Source organism: Rhinolophus ferrumequinum, chromosome 15, assembly GCF_004115265.2.
Source record: "Rhinolophus ferrumequinum isolate MPI-CBG mRhiFer1 chromosome 15, mRhiFer1_v1.p, whole genome shotgun sequence".
Lineage (NCBI taxonomy): Eukaryota > Metazoa > Chordata > Mammalia > Chiroptera > Rhinolophidae > Rhinolophus > Rhinolophus ferrumequinum.
In genome coordinates, this window is record NC_046298.1 from 17,205,568 (window position 1) to 17,230,666 (window position 25,099).

The 25,099-nt window shown below is 46.4% G+C and overlaps 2 protein-coding genes across 9 annotated transcripts in view; both read left to right on the forward strand.

Annotated features, from left to right (window-relative positions):
- RIPOR1 (RHO family interacting cell polarization regulator 1) overlaps nt 1-1,563 on the forward strand; it is a 39,918-nt gene extending 38,355 nt beyond the window's left edge. For all 7 annotated transcript variants that reach the window (XM_033129155.1, XM_033129153.1, XM_033129151.1 and 4 more), the window contains 5 exons: nt 136-294; nt 439-635; nt 725-808; nt 914-1,004; nt 1,142-1,563. In XM_033129155.1, the coding sequence (XP_032985046.1) occupies nt 136-294; nt 439-635; nt 725-808; nt 914-1,004; nt 1,142-1,239 (629 nt within the window). In that variant the 3' untranslated portion in view covers nt 1,240-1,563. The remainder of the gene's footprint in view (nt 1-135; nt 295-438; nt 636-724; nt 809-913; nt 1,005-1,141) is intronic.
- A 13,108-nt stretch (nt 1,564-14,671) lies between these two features.
- Nucleotides 14,672-25,099, forward strand: part of CTCF (CCCTC-binding factor) — a 44,121-nt gene continuing 33,693 nt past the window's right edge. The window contains exons 1-3 of one of the 2 annotated variants that reach the window (XM_033127325.1): nt 14,672-14,870; nt 18,867-18,981; nt 20,192-20,304. The gene's annotated coding sequence lies outside the window, so the exon portion shown is untranslated. The remainder of the gene's footprint in view (nt 14,871-18,866; nt 18,982-20,191; nt 20,305-25,099) is intronic. The other variant, XM_033127326.1, reaches the window with a different exon arrangement.

Genomic DNA, 25,099 nt, shown 5'->3' on the forward strand with positions numbered 1-25,099 from the left:
GTTTCTGCAAGAGGACCCAGATGGGTAGGGTTTGGACAGGGGGCCCCTGGACCTGAGCTTGGGGTGGGGGGAACTCTTCCCTTAAAGGGCCTGGGTCCATTTAAACCCTGAGGTCTGTGACACTGCCTTCCACAGTGTGTGTCAAGTTCCTGGAGGATGCCCTGGGGCAGAAGCTGCCCAGGAGGCCCCAGCCAGGCCCTGGAGAACAGCTAACCGTCTTCCAGTTCTGGAGTCATGTGGAAACCTTGGACAGCCCCTCGATGGAGGCCTATGTGAATGAGACTGCTGAGGAGGGTAAAGCAGTGACTCTGATCGCAAAGTGGCCTGACCCTATGGAGGGACTTGGGGGGTGGATGGGGACATGAGTAGACGAAAGATCCCATCTCACGAGGCTCCTTGCCCTGTCACCTTGTTCTAAGCCCCCCTTCCTTCGTTCAGTGTTACTGGTGCGGAATCTGAACTCAGATGATCAGGCTGTTGTGCTCAAGGCTCTGAGGTTGGCACCTGAGGGGCGGCTGCGAAGGGATGGGCTTCGGGCCCTTAGCTCCCTGCTCGTCCATGGCAACAACAAGGTCATGGCTGCTGTCAGCACCCAGCTCCGGAGCCTGTCACTGGGCCCTGCCTTCCGGGAAAGGGTGAGAGTTGGGCAGGGCTCCCTCGCAGGCAAAGGCTGGGGTACCGAGCTCCCAGTGTCTGGCTAAGTCTGCCTCCCACCCTTACCCAGGCCCTACTGTGCTTCCTGGACCAACTCGAGGATGACGATGTGCAGACGAGAGTAGCTGGCTGCCTGGCCCTGGGCTGCATCAAGGTGACACCTGCCAACCCACCCACCCTTTCTGTCCCCCAGCCCTGGGCCTTGGGCTTTTCTCACCTGCTCTACTGGGCCCACCTCAATGCTTCCTCCCCTCGGTAGGCTCCTGAGGGCATTGAGCCCCTGGTGTACCTGTGCCAAACAGACACAGAAGTCGTGAGGGAAGCTGCTCGGCAGAGCCTGCAGCAGTGTGGTGAGACGGGCTGGGACACAGGGCCAAGTAGAGTTCAGGGACGTTTGGGCAGATGGGAGTAGGGGTGAGATGGGGTCAAGGGTGGGAGGGCTGGGTGGGACTCAGGCCACTCCTTACCCCATCCTTACCCATTACAGGGGAAGAGGGACAGTCTGCCCATCGACGGCTAGAGGAGTCACTGGATGCCCTGCCCCGAATCTTTGGGCCCGGCAGCATGGCCAGCACCGCATTCTGAACTTCCCACCCCCCCCCCCGGCTCCCAGTGCACCTTCCCCCCACTTTCAGGGCTCACCAGGCACTGGCAGGGAGGGTGAGGGCTGGCTCCAGACACCCCTCCCCCACAGATTCCTATCAATGAAAATCTAATATATTCTTCTGTTGCCCTTGGGGTTGGTCGTCAGTGCCTGCAGTCAAGTGCCTCCCAGCCTCAGTTCCGCACACTTGCCACACATCAGTGTCCCGGGCCTGGCCATCCTGCCTCTGCCCCACCACCTCTCTTGGTTTTGTATTTTATTTACAGAGTTTTACAGAAAATAAAAAAGCAAAAATGCCTTTCCTACGTGCCCTGATCTTGCGCACTCCTGCCCCTCGGGCTGCAGCACCCTTTGCCTGTGGCCCTTCCTGACACTCGTGGGTCCACACTCCCACTGTGACAAGGGCATGTGCTTCTGTCCTGGAAATCCAGGTGGAAGACAGCCCAAAGGCTGGAAGTGGGCTTGGAGGGCAGAAGAAAAGGGTGGTGAGGTGTTACTGAGGAGGCTCAGCGAGGAGGCTCAGCCTGCAGGCTCGGCATGCCCTGCGCCTGGAAGCTAGGGCCCCGGGGGGAGTGGGCCTAGAGAAGGACCAACAGTGCCAGTCCTGGGAATGGCTCCCCAGCAGCTAGCTCTCTGCTGCCAGGAGGCAAAGAGAAAGAATCAGGCAGGGAAAAAAGGTGAGATGGTGGCTGGAGCTCCTGGCCACCAGGAGGCAGCAGAACCCCATCAGAATGCCAGGCTCTTAGGGTAGGTCTTCCCCTCTGTTGGCAGCCTCCTACAGAGGGGGTGGAGTGCTAGGAGCTCCTTGAGGGCTGGGTAATAAGAGAGATCCTTGCAGAGGGTAAGAGCTAGGGCCTGGGAGGCAGGAGACCGGGATGGCTGACCTGTGGCCTTAAACAGCAAGTCCCTTCTCTCTCTCAGCCGCCTCCTCTCTGTAATAACAAACCTGACTGAACTCCGTGGCCCCCCACAGCTGACTGACCTGTTCTGCTTTGGGAAGCAGGACTCCAGGGAGAGGGTTCACCTCCCCCCAGAGCTGTGTGGCATGTGAGTATGTTAACCCCAGAAAGCTAAGCGTTCTATGGAAGGAACTTGAGGGTGGGGTGGATTTCAGGATGGCAGGCCTGTTCCAAGGAGGGCCTGAGGGAAGCCCACACCCAAGGATGGAGAAACAGGTCCCCCCACCCTTCTCCTCTCCATCCAGAGCTTTCATTATCCAGAGGCAAGGGAAACGGCACAGCAGGGCCTTCCCCACTCCCTCAGCCCACTCTCTGTGCCTGTGGTGGCAGCATAGCAATATGATACACTGGGGAAAGTGTGTGTGCCTGCACTCAGGAAAAGCCAATGAGGTACCAACAGTCCCCCCTGGGGGGGGGGTGACCCAGATCCCCAGGGAGCCCTGCCCCCAAGTGTTTTAGAGCTGTATGTGAAGACGTTTGGCTGGGCCCTTACCCACCTGCTGGGGAAGCCAAGCTGAGCAGAAAAAAAACGGCAACAGGAAGGAGCACAGGAAACACCTGTGTGTGGATGCAGGTGGCTCATTCCAGATGGGTGGGGGTGGGGGCAGGCAGACAGCCCTCAGCACACAGCTCTGTGCTCCCTCTAACTGTGAAACGTGTCATGGGAGTGATGGTGTGCAGTTCAGCTTTTGGGGTGGTAGGCGGCAGTGGCAGAGGGTGGAGAAGGCAAACGAGACAGAGACCAAGGCAGCACCCAAAGCTGGCCACAACTTGGGCTTGCCTCAAGGGCCCCTCCTGCAGGAGGGTTGCAGTCCCAGAACCAGCCCTGGGGGCCCCAAAAGAGGCCCACTGGTAGGGCAGGACTGTTCTCTTGCATCCAAAGTGTAGCCTGTGGTGAGGAAAGAGGAAGTAAACACTAGCTGACCAGGTCCTGGGAAAGTGCAGACGGGTGTGACTGGGCCAGCACGAGCTTCTAGTTCAATCCACAGGAGACGACAGCCTGGGCAAGAAATGTAGGCTGGAAAAATATCATCCCAGCTGGGGAATCAACTGGGACTGTCACTGAAAATCTGAGTGACAAACATCCCTGCTCTCCAATGCTGGAAAGGGACAGGGACCCTAACTTTCTGTCCTCTATAAGAAGGGTCCTGGGGCCACAGCCTAGTATTCAGCCCTAGCCAAGGGTGTGTGTGGGGATCAGGGAGGACGCTGTGAGCACAGCCCGGTACAGGTGAAGGACTATCAAAGCCAAGACAAAAAGAGCCTTAGTCCTTTGTCCCATCATGCCTACCTAGCTCAGAGCACTAAACGGTCACTTGCCCCCTCGCCATCAATGACTTGAAGTCAGGTCCATGCTCAGGTCTGTGAGATGACAGAGGGCAGGAAGAGTCCTTGTCCTCCCTCCTGTAAACCCTCCCTTCCAACATAGCCTCCTAGGTGCTTCCCACAAATTTTCCCACAGGGCAAAGCTGCTCCCAGCACCCCTCACTGCCTATCCTGCTGTCACAGAGGTTCAGGGAGGCACCCATTCCTGCTGCCCTGGACTGGACAGTCAGGAGCCTGCGTCCCAGGTGATGGGAGGTTGATCATATCATCAAGAGTCAAAGACAGCAGGACAGGGAAAGCCTGTACCCAGCTGTCCTGTGTAGCCTGTGCAAGCCTCTGAGGGGACAGAAGGACGGGCCCCCAAGGCCTGACACTGAAGAGCGCTCGGTCAGTCAGGGCCACACCAAGCCTTGGCGATCATCGTCGGGGCTCTTCCCAGGAGGAACCTGATACGCACGTGCTAGAAAAGAGGGACCAGGCTGAGGTAGTCCAGGACCTGATTTATTGTATTGTGTTGGTGTCACTAGAGGCTCCTCGATTTCCCTCCTTTCCTCTTGCCTTCTTCCAACCTTACCTTTCCTCCTGTCTCCCAGTCTTCTTCGTCATGTAGTCAAAGCTGCAGAGAACCAAAAAAAGAAGAAAGGAAAAAAAGCATGTTTGTAAAGGCAAAGAAGCAGATGGGGTGGCACGTGGGAGAACTGCTTCTTTGTCTCGCCCACAGAGCGGAGGTGCTTTCTTGTGTGTTTCTGTGCCTGCTGTGGGTACAATTTGCTGAACCCTAGGCGTATGACATGTTCCCTCCTTTCCCTCCATACCCCACTCGCTCCAGACAGCCTTGGAGTGTCTTATTCAGGCCACCCATCCCCCATGGACAGAAGGCTTGACTGCTGGACCTGGGTAGTACAGGAGGGTGAGCTTGGGGAGGACTCCAGGACCTATACAAACTGCTAAGGAATAACAATCTACCTTAGGAAATAAGACTGTCATTGGCCTGCAAGAAAGGGGCCTCTTGTTTCAGAAGGGTGCCGTGGGGTGATGGCCACAATTTGAGTTTGATGTCAACGGTCAAGTCTCACTTGTCTCTGAATATACCCAGGGCACATGGACCTTCAATAAATGCTAACTTACAGCAGCTTAATAAGCAGATGAATCGCTCTGGCTTACACCTACGTTTCTAGCTATTTCCTCTGAATTGCCTTACAATCTCCTCCTCCACCTCCTCTTCAAGCATCCTCTTACAAACATCACACCACAGGATTCCATTCTAGGCCCTTTTCTCCTCGTTCTTGAAACATATTCACTGAACCACCTCATCCGTTCCTCTGGCTTCCATCTGTATGCTGAAGCTGTATGCCAGTGATTAACACGGCTCTCTCTTCACCGCCAGACACCCATATTCAACTGCTGACTGACTGGACACCTCCTTTTGAAGAGCACACTCAAAAATCAAACAATATCTCAATCTGTTTCTCCTCCAGAGCTTTTGGGGTTACCAGCTACCCAGGTATCCAAGCCACTCAACTGAGCCTCATACTTGACTTTTTCCTCCGTCCCCTCATCCCAGCCATCAGAATCTCTCAATTAAATGCCCTAAATATTCCTAAATCCTGTCCACCTCTCTTTATCCCCATTGATACCAACGCAGGTTCAGGACACATTGACCTCTCACCTAGACACTAAAATTGCCCCCTCACAGGCTTCCTGGCCCTGGTATTGCCCCTCTTCCAACCCATTCTCCACAGCGCAATCAGAGTGATTTCTAAAATACAAAGAGGCTTTCTGTTAAATTCCAGCCCCCTCAACCTGGCTCACAAAGCCTTTGAGTCTGTTCCCCTCTCCACCTAACTGCCACCTAACTTCTTTCTCTGCACTGGTGCCTTGACAAGCCGCGTACGGGGCTTGCTTGCCCCATCGTGGTACCCTCTTCCCACCCCTCGTCTTGCCTTGCTAATGCCTGTTCACCTGTCAGGCTTCAACCTCAACATCACAGATTTCTTCAGGAAGCTGCCCTTCCACTACTCTCCTATCACGGGAGCCTGCACTTCCCCCAGTATATTACACCCATTGCAATTGCTCATTTACTTCGTACTCTCCAACGTATACGTCCTTAAGTATTTGCAGACTATTCTACTGGGTAACAGGCACCACTCAAGTCTGAGGAAGATGACTTATGGAGTTTGGTCCAAAGGCTTTTGTTTGTTTGTTTGTTTACTTGTTTTTAAACAGCTTTATTGAGATTTAGTCCACATACCATGCAGGTCACCCATTTAAAGCATACTGTTCTATGGCTTTTAGTATATTCAGAGTTGTGCCATCATCACCACAATCAATTTTAGAGCATTTTCATCAACCCAAAAGAAACTGCCCCCCTTAGCTATCAGCCCTGGGCCTTCACATCCCCCGGTCTTACCCCACCCTGAGGCAACCACTAATCTGTCTCTATGGGTTTGCCAATTCTGAATTATTTCTTATGAATGAAATCAGGTTAAGCCTTTCCAACTTACCCAGTTCTAAGATTCACCTGAGAACTTCCCTAGAGATTCAAATTCAGAGGTCTGGGGTGGGACCAAGAAATCTGTATTTGTATCCCATGTTCCAGGGCAATTCTTCATTTTAATCAGGTTGCATCTGCCTTTACTATCCCCAGGTCAAATACACAGTAGGTGATCAAGATTAGCTTTTGATGAATACCTCTAAAACTTGTATCTAGCTCTTGGCTCCCTATATCCAACTCCCTAAGTCACTTGGTCTTATCTCAAAGACAACCTGAAAACATTTCGAGTATGAAAGCACGGTATGTTCAATGCAGGAAAAGCCTGGACACTCAAAACATTCCCCATAGTCCCTGTCATGCAGGGACTCTGGTCCCGCTCCCTGCACCAGAACACAGGACATGGTGAGGCCAAAAAGGAACACAAACAGAGCCAGGGATAGGGGACCCACACCACTATATTCTCGCTGGCAGCTGGGTTGGAGATACAGGAAGCAGGCTCCACACTATGAGCAATCCTCTGTCCGCTTCTCTGCCAACCAACCTACCCCCACTTGCTAGCTGCAATCCATCATCGGCTTCTCTGCCAACCAACCAACCAAACCCCTAGCGTAGCCACGGCAGTTATATTAGTGGCTAATGGCTAACCAGTAACAGCTGATGGCCAACTAGTCACTGCTGATGGCCACCTACTATCCGAGGCAGCACCTTCCCACGTGAGGTCGAGAGCCTAGAAACTGCTCTCCTGGCTCTGTTCCCACACTCCACCCCTTCAGGGTCTCACCTCACAATCCATGCGACAAGCATCTTCTGTACCCAGCCCACAAGAAAAGGTTCCAGTCCAGTTCAAGCAATGTCCCAGGGGATGTACCTCGACGTCCACCTACCCTCTGGGCACAGCCAGGGTTTCTCAGGGTACCGCCAGTCCCTCTGGGCACAGCCAGGGTTTCTCAGGGTACCACGCTGGAACAATAGTGGTTTACAGCCAAGATGCTTACATATTCTTGATGGCGGCCAGTCGCAAACATCCTCCTGCACCCTAAGAAGGGGGTCTTCCTGCACCACAGTCTCGCTGGCAGCTAGGCGAGACACAGGAAGTAAACATCCGCCAGTTCCACTACATGGTGGTATGTTCCCAAGCAAACAGTCAAGCGGTCCATCAAATCAGGGATGGAAGGCAATTCCCCATAGTCCATACTCATTCACCAGGGCTGTGCGTTGGCCTCACAATGTGTGCCCCTCTTCGCAAGGTGAGGGCTCCAAGTCCTCCCCAACCTGGGGGTGAGGGACGACCTTGACCTCACCCGCATCTCCCACCAAGGACTCAGCAAGCGTTTCCTCCTGGGACTACAAGTCCCGCATCTGGGCCACCCCAACAAGCACTGCCCAGCACACACGGCCGCAATGACCTTTGCTTTCTCTGGCCTATGCTGGTTGGAGAACTGTCTACATCTTGCCACCCTTCCACGGGGGTCCAGCTCTCCAGCAGCTGCACGGCTTTTCCCATGCTGGTCGGAATCCTGCCCACCGTGCCAGGCATCTAAGTGGGCGGCAGCCCAGGTGCAAGGTGTCCACAACTCTAGGAGCCCATGGCAGCAGCAGACCACCAAAAGGAAGGTGACACCCGCCAAGGCCAACAGGATGGCATGCCATCTGGAGGCTTCAGAGGCCCACCAATTCACCGAGGTGTCACGTTTCTCCCAAGCAGATCGCTCCTCCTGTTCCCGGCACCGCTCCTCACGGGGTTCCCGAGACTGAGCGCTCATACGCACAAACTGCTCCACCACCCTTCAGAGAGTTCTGGTCAACGCTGTATCCTGCCGGCGAAACTGAGCTTTCAAACGTACAAATTGCTGCCTTACCCCTTGGAAAATTCTGGCCGGCACCATACCCTGCTCACTGCGCCATGTGTCATGCGGGGTCTCTGGTCCCGCTCTCCACATAAGAACGTAGGATATGGCGAGGCCATGGCAGTTATGTCAGTGGCTAATGGCTAACCGGTAACAGCTGATGGCCAACTAGTTATAGCTGATGGCCATCTACTACCCGAGCCAGCACCTTTCCACGTGAGGCTGAGAGCCTGGAAACTGCTCTCCTGGCTCTGTCCCCACAGCACCCCATGATCACCACCAGGATCCCAATTAACAAATGGACCAGAAGCCTGAGCAGGGGGTGTGATATAGGGACGGAGAACTGTCAGACTGGTGGAGGAGGTAAGCAAGTTGAACCCACAGGAGCCAGAGGGAGCTGTTAGAAACAAGGTTGAAGAGGTGATTGAGGGGTTGGTCACAAAGGCCTTCTGTAGAGGAGTTGGAATTTACCCCCAGGGCACTGGGGAGCCATCCTTGGGCATGAAGCAGGGCAATTTTGTGATCACATCTATGCTTTGAAAAGGTCACTCCGGCAGTTGTGTGGAGGGGGGAGGTAAGCAGTGATGAGTCTGAAGCTGTGGTCAGAAGTGATAGGGGCCTGGGCCAGCGTGGGGTCAGTGAGGATGGAGAGGTGGTTCGAGTGAAGAGATGTCCCGAAGGCAGAATAGACAGGATTTGGTGATTGATAGTATGTGGGAGATGAGAGAATGAAGCCCACCACCTTTCGGGCCTGGGTGATGGATGGATGGTGGTATCTTTCATTGAAATGGGAAAGCCCTAGAGAAGCGGGTTGACAGAAGAGTGACAAGGCCCATAAGGGTGGCCTGGGAGTCATCCTGAAGGAAGTATCCACAAAAAAGCTGGATATGGAGATCTAGGCCAAGAAGAGAAGGCTATAAGCTGGAGGCAAAAACTTGGTAGTCATCCTTGCTTTACTGTGAAATGTCTCATGACTGCTGTGATGTCCAGTGACCAATCTGTTCCCCTACACTTGCAGCCCATACCTTTTAATTGCCTCTCCACCCCTGACTTTTGCCTAATGTTCATGAAGTTTAGTCTGGCCTCCCCAGACTAATATAAGAAAAGATATAAGGCACTGGAGAACGAGGGCCATCACCTGTCTCCAGTATTACCTAGCCTCAAGCATGGACCTAGGTCTTGAGCAGATTTTCAGGACATACTCATAGATTATTAAGTCATCATTCCAAATACCTCTGCTATCTGCCTTCCAAAAGCCTGAAATTTCCATCATTAAAGCCCTTCCTTTGAATAAAGGCAGTAATGTCCAACTTGTTTTAGGGGCAGAAACCATTTTTCCCTCAGAACAAATCACAATTTAGAGAAGTGGGGGGAGGTGGGGGAGCAGAGAGGCCCAGAGCCTGCCTGATAGACCTCTCTTCTCCTCCCCTTCCAAAGCAGCCTGAGGGACAGACTCATCTCCAGAGGACTGCTAAAAAAATGAAAATGCATCTGGCAGTGTGAGGACCTCTGAGCAGCCAGTGAAAGATGAGCAAGAGAGAGGGAAGAGGCTAGGGCTGGAAGACCTGAGTACTCATTCTGGGTTTGCCAACAAGTTAGTGGATGGCTCTGAGTAAGTATTCGTTTCTTGAGTTGAGACAAAACTATGCCTGGCTCTTCAAATAGAGCTGTGAACATCAATTAAAAGGGCAGGCATGAAAAGGTCTTTTGCAAAATGAGATGGATTATTAAAGGAGGATCACGTCTGAAAAAATGCAGGTAAGACCTGCACAGACAACACAGACAACAAAAGTAACCTACTTCCCAAATGTGGGATGTAGGTCTAGGTAAAGTACTTTAGATTGTAGAAAGCAGTAATTTGAGCTGAGAAGTAAAAAATAATTATGGCTTTTACAGGGGTCTGAAGAAAGCGGACATCAATTCCTGTGGTCTGGGTAGGAGATGTGGAAGGGCAGGTCTTTAAAATGTTAGGAGAAAGTGGTTGGCCTTAGCAATTGACATTGAAAGGTTTCCAAAATAAGGTTTAGCATCACTAGTCTACACCCTAATCTACACCCTAATCCAATGGTGTGGGTTGTCTTGCATCCCCCTAACACTTCTGTGCCCTTTTACGCCCTTGATTACGATTCTTCACCTTAATGCCTGTGCCTTGCTTATTAACATCGAGCTGAAAAGAGATACTCCTGGGGAATGATTTGCTCTCTTATCTATGAGTCTATCTTTTCCCATTATAACAACTATGGCATTAATTGTTTTTTGTTATTGTTGTTTTCTAATCAGCCTGACCAGTTAAACTTAGAATTCAAGGACAGGAACCATATCTTGGGTCATCTTTGTATCCCCAGTGGCTAGAACAGGGAGTTGAACACAGCAGGTGCTCAGTAAATGTTTACTGAATTGGATTATATCTCACACATATCTCCAATAAATACAGAGGCAACAGGAGTGTTCAGGTGTAACTGTAGGTCTTATCCCCTAAGTGGGCAGGAAGAGTCTTGCCCACTGTTATTCAGAAAATCAACACATCTCTTCTTCATTTGTTGATTCTCTTGCTTAAAGAGTTCTAAAAAAACAAAACACATAAATGATCATGATTGTTGCAAGCTTTATGGGGCAACATGTGGGAGCCAAGAAAGATCTTGAAAATAGAACTGTTCTCCTGAGAATTATAGTACAAAGTACACCTTTCTCAGAAAGAATGGCTCTCAAGCCAAGGAAAGCCCAGTCAGTAACTGATTCTGTGAATGAATCTAAAACATTTCTATCAGAAGGTGGATTTGGGAGTGAGGGTAGGTAATAAGAAGCATAAAAAATAATAGCAATTGTTTACATTTATTGCATGATTACTAGTGCCTAGGGCTACGTCAAAAACTTTACTTGCATTTTCTCATTTAATTCTTACCACTACGTGAAGTACAATTATCATCCTATTTTTCATAGAGAAGAAACCTGCAGTTGAGTTGTTACTAATTCACTCAAGATCACACAGCTAATAAGGAGCCAATACAAAACTCAAATGCTGGACCATCTGACTCCAGCATCCAGAGAGGGTGATATTAAACATTTAAGTTATATGACTGACATCTCTTAATCTAATTCACTGCTCGCCAAAGCGTTTTAGTAATTTGGCTTCCCAAGAGGCTGTCTAGTAGGGAGAGAACATGCCTTTTGCCAACATATGCGTTAAGAGCACTGGTCCACTTGCTACTTAGTAAAACAGCACTCTACTCACCCATTCAGTTCTTGTGAACCTGACAAGTCTCTAAGGAAGGAATCCACTCGCAGGATACAGACTACATTTCTAGTCCTACCTGTGAGGCTGAGGTCCAGATCCTGGCACCCACGTGGTGCCTTCACCAATGCCATGTGGTGAGCTGACAGCCTTCTGATAATGCCCTGAACGCCTGTGGACTACAAACCTAAGAGACAGTCCATGGGAAGAACACTTCCTTAAATCACTGAGCGGTTTTACATCACCCACGTTCTCATTGGTGAGGTAGTCTGGTGTAGGACTGCAGGGAACAACCCCGTCCTTATTTTTATCATCCTGTTTGTCGGGCTCTTATCATGTTACTTTTCCTTCTAGCTTGGTTCTGTCCAGCCTGAAACAGCCTATCCGTTTGGTTTGACTTTCTATTCCTTGGTCTTTGGAGCTGATGCCATGAAGCAGAACACATCACAATTTCCTACAAGGTGGAGGAAACATTTCCTTTTGTTGCTTCCTAGTAGTGACTCTTAGCATTTTCTCAGCTCTGTGTCAGAGCAGCACATGGGATCTTTGCCTTCAGAAAGCAGGCTCCAAGGCCACTTGGACCCCATTCCTGCCTTCAAAGTGATGACTCAGAGGTCATATAGTTGTAATTATACTGGATATAATATAAATATAGTTGTTGTTTTAGTTGCTGTAACAAAATACCACTGGGTGCCCTATAAACAGCAGAAATGTATTCCTCCCAGTTCTGGAGGCTGGGAAGACCCAAGTCAAGGCACCAATATGGTCACATTCTTAAAGTCCTCTCCCTGGTTCATACCCATTACCTTCTCACTGTGTCCTCACCTGGTAGAAGGGGTTAGGGATCTCTATGAAGCCTCTTTTAAAAGGCAGTAATCACATTTATGAGGGTTCCACTCTCATGACTTAAGCACCTCCCAAAGGTCCCAGCTGCTAGCATCATCACATGTGGCATTAGGATTTCAACATGAACTATGGAGGGAATACAAATATTCTGACCACAGCAGTTACAAATATAATTGTAAGTATAGTTGAGGTTTTTTTCCATCTCAATACATTGCTTTGTATTTGCCCATGTTAAAGCCTCATAAAATGTTCTTGCACCTTACTCGTAAAGGAAGATGGCTTGAGGTAAAATCTTCGAGACAGTGAATTAATCAGATTATTAAAAGTACTAGAAAAAGAAGCTAATGATTTAAGTGCAAGTCAGCTTTGTTGTTTCTTGTAAATAGTTCCTAAGACTACCAGGAGCTGTTTGGGGTAGAGGGCTGAGAAAATGCAAATACTCCAGAAGTATCTGTTTGGTAATTTTCCTCTAAGTTCGCCTTTTCTTTATGCTTGAGTCTTAAGGTGTGCTACAGAAGAGACACATGGGATCATTTGGTTTCTAGAAAAGGGATCACATGTAAAATTTCCAAATACTTCACACATTTCTACAATAGCAGCTAATCACGTAAGCCAAGTGCCTGAGATGAGGAATCAGAAAATTTTGAGTCCTGGTGTTGAGAAATCAAATGATCCCTTTTCTTCATGTCTGTATTCCAGCAGCTGAATGTTGCTGAAGAAAAACCACACAATGGACCAATTGGTTTAACTTTAAACTCATGATCATGAACTTCAAATGGGTAGCCAATGCTGCCAAGGCAGTGCTACTAGGAAAGCTGTAAGCTTGTTTTCCATCTCCCCTGCCTTTACATCCATCTTCACCTTTGTTACCCTGCTTATCACAGTGGAAGCATCCTCTTCCTATCCAAGGTCAATCCTCTCAGTTTCCTTATACCCTCCTATGGATTTCACTCCTATATAGGTCAAGTAAGCCTCCTCTCTCCCATATCACTCCCAATGGCACATAAATATATTCTAGAACCCCACCATCTTTTAAAATATCTCCTCTTGACCCCATATCCTTCTACAGCCATTCCTGAATTTCTTTGCTCCCCTCACAGCAAAACTTCTCATGTTGTCTATGTGTGCTGTCTCTTTCGTCACGTTCCCATTCACTCTTCAACCCATTCTGGTCATGTCCACATCTCTGATTCACCAACACAAATCAAGCCAAGGCTACCAATGATACTTTCTAGTGACCTCCAAACCATGTCTCTGGCCCACATATACCCCTCGGCAGCACTAGACAATTGACCTCTCCCCTCCTATCTGAAATCTTCTCAGCCCTTAGATTTCACAACTCAACACTGTGGGTTTCCTTCTGCCTTCCTGGCTGCTCCATCTCAGTCTCTTTCTGCATTACCCTATCTCTAAATGCTGGAGTGCCTAGTATTTGGCACAGGAACTTCTCGTCACTCTTTCCTCCAAGTCAAAGGTCATAGACAGCCCACACGTGTAATTTAATCAACTCATGCAGTTTAAAACATGATTTAGTTGCCAACGTCTAAACATGTGGAGATTTTACATTTAAAAAAGTCCAGATTGGTGATTCCCTTTAAAAAAAAAAAAAAAAGAACACAAACAGCTGAAGACCTGTCAATATTGGGGCAGCATTATCATAATGGAACAAATGGAACGCTGGTCCGTTTGTTATCGGTGATATCTAAGGGAGTTGAGAATACAATCCTGAGTCAGGTTCCCAAAAGTACCAAAGGCTCTCCTCCCAGAGCCCCCAGAACATTCAGTAAGACCTCGGTCAACTTTATTGCTGGTTGGGTTGAGTCCGCAGGTGCATCCTGGGGAGGGGGAGGGGCTACCGCACCAGGAAGGGAAACCGCACTGTGAGGGGCTGAACCACTCCGCCCACAAAGAATTTAACAGCTCTCAGGGCAAAAACTAGAAATGAACGTTTTAAAATATAGAATTACACCGCACCGAATACGGAAAGTTCTTTCGGCGAAAGACGACTGCTATGGTCGTGTAAGAGCTTCTAGTCTGGTCTTCCGCTGGCCATTCCGTGCTGAGGTGGCCTGGATACACCAAAAGGAAGCCCTTTTCTAGGGCAGAGAGATCCCCAAAAGCCGATGGGCAAAGACAGGTCTTCTCGCTACCGATCGCAGGCGCTGGATTGTTTCTAAGATGAGAATGCGCGGGGACCGGACGGGCCCTACTCCGTGGCAGGCTGCGGTGCGGCGCTCGGAGGGCGGGTCGGGCCAGGCTAGGGCGGAGACTGGGGCGGGGCCTGGCCCAAGAACCGCTTCAACCCCGCCACCTAGCCCCTCGCCTGCTTCCTCCAAACAACCCCCACCCCCTGAACGAGTTCAAGGCGGGAGACTGCGACTAGGGAACCAGGTCAAACAGGCCGGGATCCTGTACCGCCCAGAGGCGGGAGCCTCCGCCCAGGAAGCCCCACCCAGCGGGAGCCCGGACATCTCGGCGCCCGCAGAGCCCACGCGCGACAGGGCGAGAGCGCGGGAGGGCGCGTGCGGCGTGACGTGACTCGTGGCGCGTCCCGTGACGCCATCGCGCCCGCTTTTGAAAGTTGGCGCCTGGGGCCGCCTCCCATGTTGCCCTGCGCCAACCCCTCCCCTCACCTTTCCTCCCCCGCCCTCCACTCCAGCCCCCCCACCCGTCCCTTCCCTTATCAGCACCCGCGGCCCCGGCAGCGCCGACGCAGGCGCACTGCACCGCGCCGCCGCCATTTTGTGTCCGAGCCTGTGGAGCGATTAAACCGTGCGCGGAGCTGCTTCTTTGGCGGCAGCGGCGGCGGCGGTAGCCGGTGCGGGTGCGCGGAGCTGGCCGGGGACGCCGGGTGGCCGGAGCGGTGGAGCGGCGGCGGAGCGGGCGCTGCGGGGGGTGTGGCGCGGAGGTAAGGGGGCCCCGGGTGGAGGAGGTTTCGCGGGCCGCCTCTAGGTGTCACGATGGGGCCGCTCCGGTCGGCGCTGGCTGCAGCCCGGCGCCAGCGCCGCCGCCGGGGGGTGTTTGTCTCCCTCTACCGTCCCTGCTGCGGCGCGGCCGCCGCCATTGCCCTTCCCCGCCAGGGCCCGGCCAGCCCCCCCAACACACACCCGCCCGCTAGGCCTCCCTCTTGGCGGCGCGCTAGGCCTCCGGCAGCGACAGAGGCCCGCGCGCCGGCGACTCCATTTTCCTTTCTTTGTCTCTGCTCTCGAGGCCGGCTCTTGGCCCGACCGATCACCCTGCCACGGCCCGCCCTCTGCCTTCCGCCCCTCCCGAGGCGGGTGGCCTTAGCCGAGAAGCAATCTCCGCGGCTCGGCTTCCCGCGCCCGCTTCGCTCAGAAGAGTTCCGACCCTCTGCCGCCGCGCGCGCAGCCGGGCCTCCGTACAGTATGGGTGTCGGGCCCTGGCCAACGCCTCTCGGGCTGCCCATCCTCCAGCTCGCCGGGTCCCCGGAACCTACCTGGCCGCCCTGCGATCTTTCTCGGCTACTGGGTGGTCGCTCCCAGTCCGCGCGTCGCCGCCGCTGGTCTCCGTCTCCACCGAGTGGCGCAGGCGGCGCTGCTGCGGCTGCGAGCAGAGGGACCCCAGAGCTGCCGAGAGCTCCCTCTGCAAGGCTGGCTGAGCTGCTCGCGCCTCGACGCCGCCTGAGCGGGCGGGGGGACGCGCGCTCGCCGCCCCCGCCGGGCCCTGCTGCGCCCCCAAACTCGCGCCGGGCTGCTTGCTGGACTCGACCTTTGCGGCCCCCCACGGTGGGCGGAAAAGACACGAGTTCGACACCAAGTAGTTTTTCTGGAGCCAGAGTCGCACTCCCCTTGCAGTGATAGCCTGACTTTGTGCGCTAAGAGATCTCAAAGGGATCAAAACTTAATTTCACTTTGATCTCAAGTGACGTGACAAATTCCTGAATTCGGGATTATGGGCTGGCTGAGTTGGGTAGGCGACCCTTGAGTTTCCCTCGCTTTTTAAAATGTCCTTACTCTAACTTAGTACAGTACTTAGTACCTGATGCTTAGGGCTAGGCGAAGGCAGTTCTCCGGATTCTGCAACCCGATCTAAAGCGCCAGTAGGGCAGAATAAATTTATTCCTGACTCCACTGGTAATTTGCCCATACGCTGAAATCTGAGGGTTGATGTTGTAATTGAATCCTGGGTCACTAGCTGCAGTAGGTTATAAATATCTTCGCCTAATGTAACTACTCTTTAGTAGTTGACTTCCTGTAGCCCTGAGTTCAGCATTAAGTAAACATTCGCATACTTAAGTCTTCTCATGCTTTCTTTGAGTTTAGATCGACTAGTAAAATTAAAATTCCATGTACCCTATAGGCGGCAAAAGAAGTTAAACAGGGCATGTATATTAAATTTACTCTGTCCTTAAGTCTTCTTGCATCACTAAAAAACCTTCTGTTGAATTGCCAGTTTTCTCTTTTTGCTCTTCCTCAGATATTCTCTATACCTTAATATAGTATCATGCACGCAGTTGATGTAACAACTCCGGTTGCTTTGGAGAGAAGAAAGTCTTGATTAACATTTTTTTTGGGGAAAAGTGAAGCTTATGAGGAAATTAAAACATTAGCCTTGTGCTAAGCAAAATTGTACAGTCCCCTGTTGTAATCTTAATCTGTAGGATTTTGCAGCAATCAGCCTCCATAGGAGAGTCTTTCAACATCTTTTTTGAACCCTACAAAATGTTCCTTCTCCCCCTCTACAATAAAGTTGCACTTAGTAACTAAACGCAGTAGCTGGGTAGAGTGCCAGGTTTGAGAATGGAACCACACTTAATTGTCTAAAATATCAGTCCATTTGTGTAATATTTTGCATTCTTGTGATTTTCAGTTTTGTTTTCCTTTTGAAATTGTGGGTGACAGGTGGCATGTTTTATTAAAATAAGCTCCACAAGGGTTAAAAATTAAAATTCAGCAGGTCTGTGATTGAGCCAGGAGTAAAGCTTGTTTACCCAGGTTAGCTTTGTGCTCCACAGACCATATTTTGCTACTTGATTCAGTTGTGCCATATGCAGTCATCAACTTCTTGGTCTTACATCATTTATTCTGTTTTAATGGTATAGACCTTGTCCACAGAGTTGCTATCCTTTGAGATTTCCTGTATGCCAGGATTCATTCTTTGTTTTTATTGGAGAACTAAATTTACAGAGAGAATAAATTGTGGCTATAAGTTTACCCAGAGGAACTTATTACTTAAATGAGTAGTATGAGGAAGATTTCAACAGAACATTGTCCACGTAGGAAAATACTGCTTATTTAAGAGTAGTTGTAAAAGTTGTCTTAGGGATCTGTTCAACCAACAAGAAAATTTAGAACCTATAAAAGTTATCCTTAAGATGCATTCTGTTTTTAAGATCTTTAGGATTTTGCTTTAAAGAACAAATAAAAATGAAGACACCCACCTAAGACTTCTGGGTGGCTTGGGGAGTTCCTTGGGAGTGGTGGAGGCCACCTGTGGCTGACAAGGACCCTGAGGAGTCTTGCACCATAGTGTCTGCTGGCAGAAAAATCACCTCTAGAAACGGTTTTTGCTTCAGGGGTGCTGCTGGTCTTAAATTCACTCCACATCTTAGGCTCTGTTTCATTTTTTTAAACCAGAAACCAGTTGACTGACTATCTTAGTTCCAAATGACCTCAGGCCCTTTTGCCAAAAATTAGGCTCCTCGTCAAACAACAAAGATTTGTCATAATTTAGTACTTTGAGAATGAGCATACAGGTTTAGAAAGAACAACAATGGCAAATAATGTGTACCTTTGAAGACCATGGTTCACAATTAGATTGTGTAGATTTGGCATGCCCTATTTCTTTTTTAAGACATCTCTAAACTTTATTTAGTCATTATTTTCAGATATTCCCTAGCAGTATCTTATGTATTTTCTCAGTGATTAGTATTTGAGTGTAAAGATGTGACATTGCGTATATACTGCTGACATATACCCCAAGAATAGTGATTTTTCCACACTTGATCCTCCTTTTTAGTTACCCTTAGAATTTTCCGGGTTATAAAATCTCATTCCTTTGAGGCATGCTAGTGACAGTATATAGACTCCAATACAAAAGTGTTTTTTGGACTAAATAAACTAGTAGTCTAAGTTGTTATAAATTGCCTCTCAACAGAGAAGACTTTTCTTCAGCTTCATTTAGAGAAGTATTATATCAGCTTAGTTTTGTGGGCTTTAGTTAACTATGAGATGGATTTTCTCTTAGTTATACCTCATATGCCAAATTCTTTGGAAACCTAATTCAGATTTAGCTCTTTCATTTCACTTGGGAATTAATCACCATCCCCCTCCAGGTAAGTTCCACTCTGCCATTGCCTGAAGCTTGGCAGTTCATTCATTTGTAATTTAGGGAGAAAATTAGTACTTTTACTGAAAAAAAGATAATTCATTATTTGACTAAAAAAAGTATTTCAGTGCTGTGCTTCTAGGATTTTCAAATGTTACTGAAAGCTCCCCCCATAGTTACCTTATTAAACTGAAAAATAATCTTTACTCGTGATGTAACTAACTTAATCAATAAAACCACTACTAGCTGAAGATAAGGAAATAAATTGTTGGACTATTATACTGAATCTATAAGATTTAATTTTTTGGTAGTTTGAATATACGAGTATATACATGTGCTGTTATATTGGTTACGAGATCGCAATGAGGTGCTATTTTGATAATCACAAATCTTTAGTCCTTTTTAGACATTCAGCACATCTAAAAAAATAACTGAATGTTTTATTGGCTCTATAGACATTTATGGAATGGCTGAATTAGTAAGGTGACATATTAACAGGTATATTATTTCTTTCCCAATTTTAGCAATCTAAATCTTGCCCTCAGTTTATTTTTCATACTGTATGTGCTCTTGTATGTATTTAGTGTTCATAAAATGATTTGTACTTCTATTTTAGAATGATCACAGACCTGGGGCCAAAGAACAAGATGCACTAGTGGACAGATTGCTGACCAGGGGCTTGAGAGCCGGGTTCTGTTCTCCCTCCTCAAACTGACTGCAGCCACGGAGAGGTAAATACTATTTCCATGTCTTGGTCTTGAAAATAGGAGTAATAAAACCCTCCTGGGGTTGGAGGATTCACTGGATCATTCTGGGGTATAGGAGATGCAGGAGGGTGGGTGATCGAGGGCATACAGGCTTTATAGCCAGAGTCCTCTGTTTGAAACTTTGTGCTGGGTGACACTGAGCAACTTACTTAACCTTTCTAATCCTACAGTCCTCATTTGTGAGAGAATAACATCGATTACAGAGGCTGTTCTCAGAGTTGAGAGTGTGTGTAAAAGCATTAAGTACCATTCTGAGCCTGTACATAGAAAATCCCCAGGAAATGGTGGCTACCTTTCTTTAGAAACCTCTGGAACGTATATTTTGACTCTTGGCAAATGGCCTCAGAAGTCCATGGCCTATGGCAATTTGTAATTTTGATGAGGAATAGATGGAATCCTGTTCTTGGGGAATATGGTATCTTGGGTTAAAATTGTCTTAATTAAGTTAGCCTAGCTGATGGCCCATGTTTACATCAGAGTGTTACAGTCATTATCAGTAATTTAAAAACATTTGAAAGGGTCACTTAAAATTTACTTTAGTACAATTTCTGCTACAAAATAGAATGGACATCACAGGGAACTTGAAACCGGCCTCTCATAAATTTCAGGGTCTACTAGGCTTTGAGATCTCACAAAGTAGGGTTCTGGGTATGAGAATTGTATCTTCTCAGGCTACCAGAAAGCACATCTCTTTTATCCCTTAGAAAATATGAAAATCGTTTAATTGCACTTGCGTAATGGCAAAAAGGAGTGTGTAGAGGTGGGAATTACAAATGCTTAGATAAGTTTATATGTATGAATCATCTAAGTGACTACTAAGATTTTTCTTACAAGCAAATAGAGAAGGAGGAAGGGAACAGGAATGAAAGTTTACTAATTCTTCAAATTTCTATTTTCCAAATGAGCATCCTGGTACTTCAGTAGATGAGACGGACAGGGTCTTTGTGCTGGGTTTCTGTCATTCCAGAAATAACTTGTATCTTACAGGTTCTTTTAGAAGTGTTGACATACTAATGAACTGCTGAAAAGAGAAACAATACTGATTTGAAAAGCTATTGAGAAAATTAGCATTTTAAGAGCTTAGGGAATGGGGTTGTAGGAACATGTTGGTCACTTTTAAGTGTTATGGCTAGTTTAATCCCTGTTTCTCAAACTGGGATATGAATACCCTTAGGGTACAAAGTGATATGATTCCGGGGTACTTGAAGCCACAAGATAAACATGATCCATCTTCTTGGAGCTTCAATTGTGCTCATTGAGGGGGCGGTGAGTTAAATAATTTAACTGGTAAGTAAATTTTTTTTACATTAAAACAAATTAATATTTTAGGAGCAGAATGTGCACTCTGTATGACTAAGATTACACAGGTCTTGAACACAACGGGGCATGAGTGCCTGGGAATGGGAAATGTTCTTTGGATAGGTACTACAGTGGAAACACTGGAGAAGCAGTTATTTTTGAGCTACCGAACAGCTCTGTTAGCCAGCTCCTTGTTTTGTTTCCTGTAGTATCTTACTATGGAATATAGAAGTTAAATTATATTAAATAGTGCTTGTTTGTTTGCACATGCTCCTACACATGTCCGATGTGTGCAAAAGCTCTGCATAGATTGGTAGACAGTTCTAGATGGCTGGACCAAGTCTGAAATATTATCAAGACCATTCCAATGATACAAGAATAGTCATTTAAAAGAAAAGAGGAAGCAATAGCAAAATCACGTTTAAAACCATGAATTCTGTAAATCAAATTTGAAAACAAATGTCACATTAGTTCAAGCATAATTAGCAATTTATACTGATTTTTGTTATGCCCCCTTTGTTAAGTAGTCGGTCATAATAAAATGGCTAAATCTGAGCTATGGCCTTGTGACTCCTAAAGATAACTATTCAAAAGCATCTGTTAACTGTTTTGTGTGTTTTACAATTAGTAAGTATTATTTACTAACGTGTTCCTCTTAATGTGAGTGGTACTTCAGAACAACATTTTCTATATTGATAATGTCTTCTCTTTGAATACAGGTTTTATATTTGAACCTAATTTTGCTTTTAGATATACGGAAGGGTGACTTTCTCTGAAACAATGTGAATTGGATCAGCCCAGATGTTTTAGCTCTAAATTTCTGCAGTATTTATTAAACACTCGTAATGTGCTTATTTCATCCTTTGAACACTCGCCTTTCTACTTTGTGTCAGGCACTGCATTTGGTACTGGGGATTCAAAGATGAATGAGAAAAGGATCTTTTCTTCAGGATCTTAAATAGAGTATGGGGCAAGATATCTGTAAATGGTGTTGTTGATACTATGATAGAAGTGTGTTCAGAGCGCAGGGAGGGATGGTCAGTTATAGGAGTTGGTGAAAGACATTGGGAAGGGCTTTCTGGAGGAGAAACCCTCATCTAGGTGTATCAGGAAATACAAAAGAAGCATACATTTTTATTTTAATCTTATAAGAGCATCAAATCTGAGCTGTGCGGCCTAATAGCTATATGGCTTTGGGCAAGTCCCTTAGGGGTAACTTGTTTGTACCTTCCTTTTCCTCATTTGTAAAATGACATATCTACCATGTTATGTAGGCTTATGGCACTTAAATTTGTAACTGTAACTGTAATGTGCTATATAGAGGTAAAGCGATAATCTTTAAACTTTAGCAGTAGTTGGCCATTAAAGTGAACAGTGATGACCACCAGACAATACAAAAGTGAATTAAATTGGGGTTATATGGATGAGGAAATTTGATTAATCAGAAAAATCTATTGGGTAGAGAAATCGGTAAGTAAACAAGATCACATCCCATGTGAGGAGTGATGTCCAACAACCACTTAGAAAAGCTGATTGGGAAGCTTAACCAGCAAAATGCTTATGGGGTTTTTTTTTTTAAATATAGTACAGAAATTGTTATGGAATAAAAGTAAAAAGCCTAAGCAAAAACCTGGCACGTAGCAAGAGCTCAGTAAGTAATTATACGAATGAATGAATGCCTAGTGGAAAACACTAAATGGATATACATCAAAACACTAGTCAAAACAAAATAAAAAACTAGTATTGATAGGGTGGTTAGGTTTGGGGTGACTTTGCTTGCTTTTTTATAGTTCGTATAACTATAATGCAAATAGACCTTCTCCTCCCCTTTTTTAATTAAATAAAGCAGAATTACCAAAAACTGGGAATAATATTCAACAGTAAGGGACTGGTTAAATTGATACGTCTATATAATAGAATGTCATGCAACCATTATATTATGCATGGGATATTGAAATGGAGAAATATTTGAGGCATTCTACATAAAGAAAGCAGGTTATCAAATAGTGCGCACCATATGATTTCTAGTGTGAGAGTAAATATATGTGTACATATTGGGAGGAGACTATGGGTATAAACCAGAATGTTTATATAAAACCTATAGGTCTATCTATATTCTTGCTTATCTGAGTTTGCTCTTGTTACCTGTATTGTATAATTTTTTCCCTTTGTTTTGGGGAGGACGATTATAGCTGAGAATACATTGCTACCGTACCTGAATTGATCTATAAACCAAGAATACATTGCTACCGTACCTGAATTGATCTATAAACTTTCAGCTGAAGCAATATTATTGAAAGCCTGGAATTTAATTGGAAGAGCCAAGCTTTTGGGTTTTGTAGTTGTTGTTTTAAGGGGGGAGTACAAATTCAGGAGATTAAGTAGGAAATACTATCTGCAGAGAGAGAAGATCAAGTACAAAAGCAAAAAAGTTTAGCAGAATGTGACCATATGGAAAGCTAGACCTTGTGTCCTCTTTTGTCTTTGGCACATCATGTTTTTCTTTTTTAATTTTAACTCGTTTGCCACTGTTCATCATCTGTTTGTTATTTGCTCACTCCCAGTATACATGTATAGAGGTATATAAGGATTGTTAACATGCAGTCCCACAGGAAACAACTTTATTAACTACAGTACAGTGCTATGTACTCGTATAGTTCCTTTAGTCTTACAGTCCCTATTCATTTCCTAAGTTGCTCAGGTAAATTTTTCCCCACTCCCTTCAATTAAATCATGTCATACACCTGCACCAGGTAGACTTTTTTTTTTCTTTAAATATATTTATTTCCCCCTTCACCTACTTTTCCCACCCTCCACCTCTGTCAACTACCAATTTGTTCTTTTTATACAATCTGTACTGTGTAGTTTTTAAAGGGAAAAAGGAATCCAGTACAATTGGAAGTACTGAAGCTTTCTGATAAATACAATGAAGTAAAAGGAGTTTTCGCCTATACTCTGGCAGTAAAGTCTAGACTTCTTGAGTGGACTCGAGAGCCTTGCTAGAACACTGTTGCAGAAGTGCAGGCATGAGGAGAATGGGAGGAGGGTACTGGCAGCCATGTGTCTGCCCAGGTGTTAGAGGGAATTGAAGTTGCAGAGGCAATTCTTACAACTTTCCTCCACTTAAAATTTGTCTCAAGCATTTTTGTATCATCTGATTAATGTTTAGTTTCATTCTTTGGAAGAGTCTAGTAATAGTAGAATTATACTAGAACCTAAAGAACGCTTTTACTTTGTTTTCCCAGAGGTAAACACTATTAACAGTTTGGTGTTCCCTTTTGGGGTTTTTCCTGTGCTTTTATAAATGGGCATGTACATATAATACAGTTTTTAAAATAAAATGGAATTGTGCTGTACCAGGATTCCATAACTACCACATTCAGTACAAGCTCATGGGGGGAAATATTTCAAACAGTGCAAAATGATGATGGTGAAAGAAATAACTTCCCACCTCTGATCCCTCAGTTTTCTTCCCCAGAGGTAATATGCAGAGGGTGCCAAAAAAATGTATACACATTTTAAGAAAGGAAAACTGTATTAAAATTGTAATACTCAATATATACTGATAACAAGATGACTACAAGTCATGTTTGACTTCTGCAATTACAAGAGGTGCTCAAAGTGGTTACCATCAGCATCCAGACACTTCTGATTATGGTGAATTACTGTTTGAGCAACGTTGACCAAAGTGTCCACTTGTATACATTTTTTTGGCGTCCCTGGTGTATTACCAGTTTTTCATACACCCTTCCAAAGAAAATTCTATGTATGTATAAACATGTGTTTATGTATCTTTAAAAAACACAAATGATATCATACTGATACACATTGTTCTGGACATTTGAGTTGTTTGCAATCTTTTGCTGTTAGAGAAAGATGCTTTAGTAGATACCATTCTTGCATATAGTTCGTTGGGTATACATGTACTAGTGTATCTGTAGGATAAATTTGTAGGAGTTGAATTGCTTGTGTATTCCTAGAAGAGGGAATAGCGTGTACAAAGGCAGAGAAGCCTAGAATGTTCTGGCAGTTCAGTATGATTAGAACAGAGTGTATGATGTATGAGGCTGGATGCAGATCTGCTGATAGCGCCCTGTCAGCAGGGCTGAAGAACCCTATAGACCAGGTGAAACGGTTTAGACTTCAGCCTGAGTTTTGCATGGGAAGTTTCAGAACGGAAGTCTCCTTTCTGATCATAAGTTTACGTTTTAGAAATCTATGGCCACTTTGTGAAAAATTGGTGATGAGGGAGCAGGGAAACTAGTTAGGAGGCCATTACACTGGTCTAGGCAAGATGTAATGCTGGCCTGGCTTAAGGGAACTTCACCAGAATTGCTGTTTGTCTTGTTTTGTTTTGTTTTGTTAAACTAAGTTGGAATCCTATTCTACATCCTCTTTTGTAACGTTTCTTCATGTTATATGTTATGAAGATATTCACTGTTAGATACCCTATTTTACTTCAAATTACTAGGAGAATTTTTGCTCCACTCTTAACGTACAGCTTCACTATAAGCATTTGTTAAAATTTTCTCCTTTTTTTTTTTAAAGCTGGAAAGTGGTGGTACTTGTTCCCTTCTTACCTATAGAGATGAATCTAATTGATAATCTAAAAAATGTGTAGGATGTTAAAGCCAGGAAAAGTTTTCTTATTGTTGGATGTTAAGTTTTCTAACCTGTGCTTTTGAGGACAGCAGTTCCTTGTTGGCCGTAGTTTTTTGCCTCTAACACTTCACCTTTCCTCCTATTCCCCTTTGTTTGAATTATTTCTAAGAGTAAATTGACT